A 3,001-nucleotide genomic window follows, 5' to 3' on the forward strand; every position below is an offset into this window, starting at 1 on the left:
CGATCTCAATGCCGTCAAGAGGTTTGGCCTCATTTGTTTTTAAGGAACATGCAGTAAATTTCTTAAAAAAATCTGAGTGTACAACAATTCAGGAGCGGATGCATTATGCACACTAAAGCGAAAGTGTGCACCAAAGCGACAACTTTTAAAATTTCCATCACTATCTCTTTCAAACATATATAGCACATCAGATAAGATCAATTATGCATTGGTGGAAAAAAAATCTAGAAAGAGAAACTTTAATTTTGTGTGGCATGTGTGATCGGAGAGCTTGCATATGCCAAGGCAGTAATGCCATCTTCCTGCCGATATAAAGCATCCCGTTAGCAACCTTACAATTCAGGCGAAGAGTTTCAACCAACACAGAGAGCTCCTCTCCAAACCTCTCCCTTCTCTCCACCAGGAGACTAGGGTTAGAGAGAGAGAGAGTGAGACAAGAGCAAAAACAATCTCTCGCCCCACTGTTATACCAAGTTTGCATCCATCTCATATCCCTCTATATATCTTTGTATCACGATGGCAGGCCTATCCCTAGAGCACCCTTGGGCATTCGCCTTCGGCCTCCTAGGTATATACTATTCAGTACAAAAGATTATTTCCTCGAATTACCCCTTGTATTATGTTAGTTTCTTGTTTACAACAGCTATTTGCTAGTGCAGTACTAGTAGACTACTTTGTGTCATTAAAGATCGGCCTTTTGCAACATCGATCTATATATCTTATTTTTGCTTGCCACTTGCCACTGATTGATTGATGAATTGATGTAGCCTAGTACTAGCTCTAGTGACATCTAGCTCGGTGCACCATGAACCCATAAAGAAACAACAACAAAGCAAATTGCATATGTTTTTTCTCAAAGGATAAAGCGTATAAAAGAAAGATGTAAGTGTGCCCTGCAATTATCACAACTCATCGCTAACTTTCCTACCATGCTAACTTTGTGCCGTGCAGGCAACATCATCTCTTTCACAAGCCTCCTGGCCCCCATGTAAGCGACAGTCTCTGTTTTCTTCATATGATTGATCATATCAATATGTCCTCCGATAACTTGTCTGCACATAATAAATTTATCAGACCAACATTCTACCGGATCTTCAAGAGCAAATCCACGGAGGGGTTCCAGTCGGTGCCCTACGTCGTGGCCCTGTTCAGCGCGATGCTGTGGATCTTCTACGCGCTGGTGAAGACTGGTGAGGGCCTCCTCATCACCATCAACGCTGCCGGCTGCGTCATCGAGACCGTCTACATCGTCATGTACCTCGTCTACGCCCCCAGGAAGGCCAAAATTTTCACAGCCAAGATCGTCCTCCTACTCAACATCGCCGGCTTCGGGCTCATCCTCCTCCTCACCCTCTTTGCCTTCCACGGCGAGACACGCGTCGTCTCGCTCGGCTGGATCTGCGTCGGCTTCTCCGTTTGTGTCTTCGTCGCCCCTCTCAGCATCATCGTGAGTCATCGACAGATAAACTTTGTTGTATATATTGTTGCTCATGGCGCAACCTTTTGTACGTGTTAACTAACTGTATGTGTCATGTCCTTTCCCCAGGGACGAGTCATCAAGACCAAGAGTGTGGAGTACATGCCCTTCTCCCTCTCCCTCACGCTCACCCTCAGCGCCGTCGTCTGGTTCCTCTACGGCCTACTCATCAAGGACAAATATGTCGCGGTAATTAAAACATCATCCAATCCTTCTGTTAATTTTCCGATAGATACGCATTCCATTCTCAAGCATTTGCACTGACGAGTGACAATTCACGTTTTATTTGCAGCTCCCAAACATCCTTGGCTTCACCTTCGGGATGATCCAGATGGCCCTTTACATGTTCTACATGAACGCGACACCGGCAGTGAGCAATCTCAAGGAGGGGAAAGAGGGATTGAAGAAGCCAGCGGAGGAGCACGTTGTCGTAATCAACGTTGGTAAGATCGAAAAGAGCTCCGGCGCTGTGGTTCGCCCGGTCACCGAGATGCACAACGCCATCCCCAGCAGATGCGCTGCTGAGGCGGCGGCACCAGGGCAACAAGTGATGGCGCTGGACTATGCCCGTTCCGTCGACGTGGTCTAGATTTACGCATGCAGGGCATGCATGATGCCTCTGTTCTGTTAAATCAACTTCTTGACTGTATGAGGCACGATATTTGTTAACGAGACCGACATGGCTATATCCTAAGGCAAGGGCTACTGGCGCTCCTCTCCAAGACACCCCAACACTGGCCACCCGGGCGCTGGCACACGCCGCCAGCTCCTCCGTGTATTTATTGTATCAATTTGTTGTGAGTTAAAAGTATGGTGCCCCCTCCTCATCATTATATAAGAGGCCTAGAATACAACGTGTATGACTCCAGCACAAACTCGTATCCATCCACATCAATTACAGCTCCAAATTCATGTAATCCTTTGGCTACAATATTCCACACAAATATAAAAAATTGGGAACAGGGACATTTTCTGAAATTCTTAAAAAATGGAAGACCGAACATCTTCTGAAAATGCACACAGTTTTAATTTACTTTTTCTTGAAAATGGGAATATTTTTCCGAAATTTTAAAAAGTATAATAAAAACGCAAACATTTTGTTTTTACATTTCGAATAATATTTGAACACCCATTTAAAAAAATGAACTGAAGATAAAGAAAAGGCATCGAGATACCAGGGAAAATTCAGTTAATAAACCTTCCATAAGGTTCCGAAAATTGGATAAAATAGAAAAGAAAATTAGTTCATGAACCTTCCAAAAGGTTCCCAAAACAAGTTAAACCAGACAGAAACCTCCTAGAAGGTTCCCAAAATTGGAACGAATGAGAACAATTTAAATGGGCCAGACATATAAACCCTGTTGTTTTGTCGACCGTTCAACGTAACAAACGTCTAGACGTCTAGTAGGACTCTCGAAACTCCCCCTTTGCTCCTTAGGCCCCCGAAAGAAAAGTTGGCACTCACGTCCATCATAGTGTTCCACATCCCAAGTGGAGTAGCTCGCTCGTGATCACTACTCCCAA

General features: G+C 44.6%; 1 protein-coding gene across 1 annotated transcript; it reads left to right on the forward strand.

The window, feature by feature from the left end:
* The first annotated feature begins 342 nt into the window (after window positions 1-342).
* Window positions 343-2,352, forward strand: LOC119324202 (bidirectional sugar transporter SWEET13-like). The gene is made up of 5 exons (XM_037597963.1): window positions 343-568; window positions 952-988; window positions 1,075-1,447; window positions 1,547-1,666; window positions 1,770-2,352. The coding sequence occupies exons 1-5, from the start codon at window positions 517-519 to the stop codon at window positions 2,064-2,066; spliced, it is 879 nt and encodes a 292-aa protein (XP_037453860.1). The 5' UTR covers window positions 343-516; the 3' UTR covers window positions 2,067-2,352.
* The last annotated feature ends 649 nt before the right edge of the window (window positions 2,353-3,001 follow it).

This window comes from Triticum dicoccoides, chromosome 6B (assembly GCF_002162155.2).
Source record: "Triticum dicoccoides isolate Atlit2015 ecotype Zavitan chromosome 6B, WEW_v2.0, whole genome shotgun sequence".
Lineage (NCBI taxonomy): Eukaryota > Viridiplantae > Streptophyta > Magnoliopsida > Poales > Poaceae > Triticum > Triticum dicoccoides.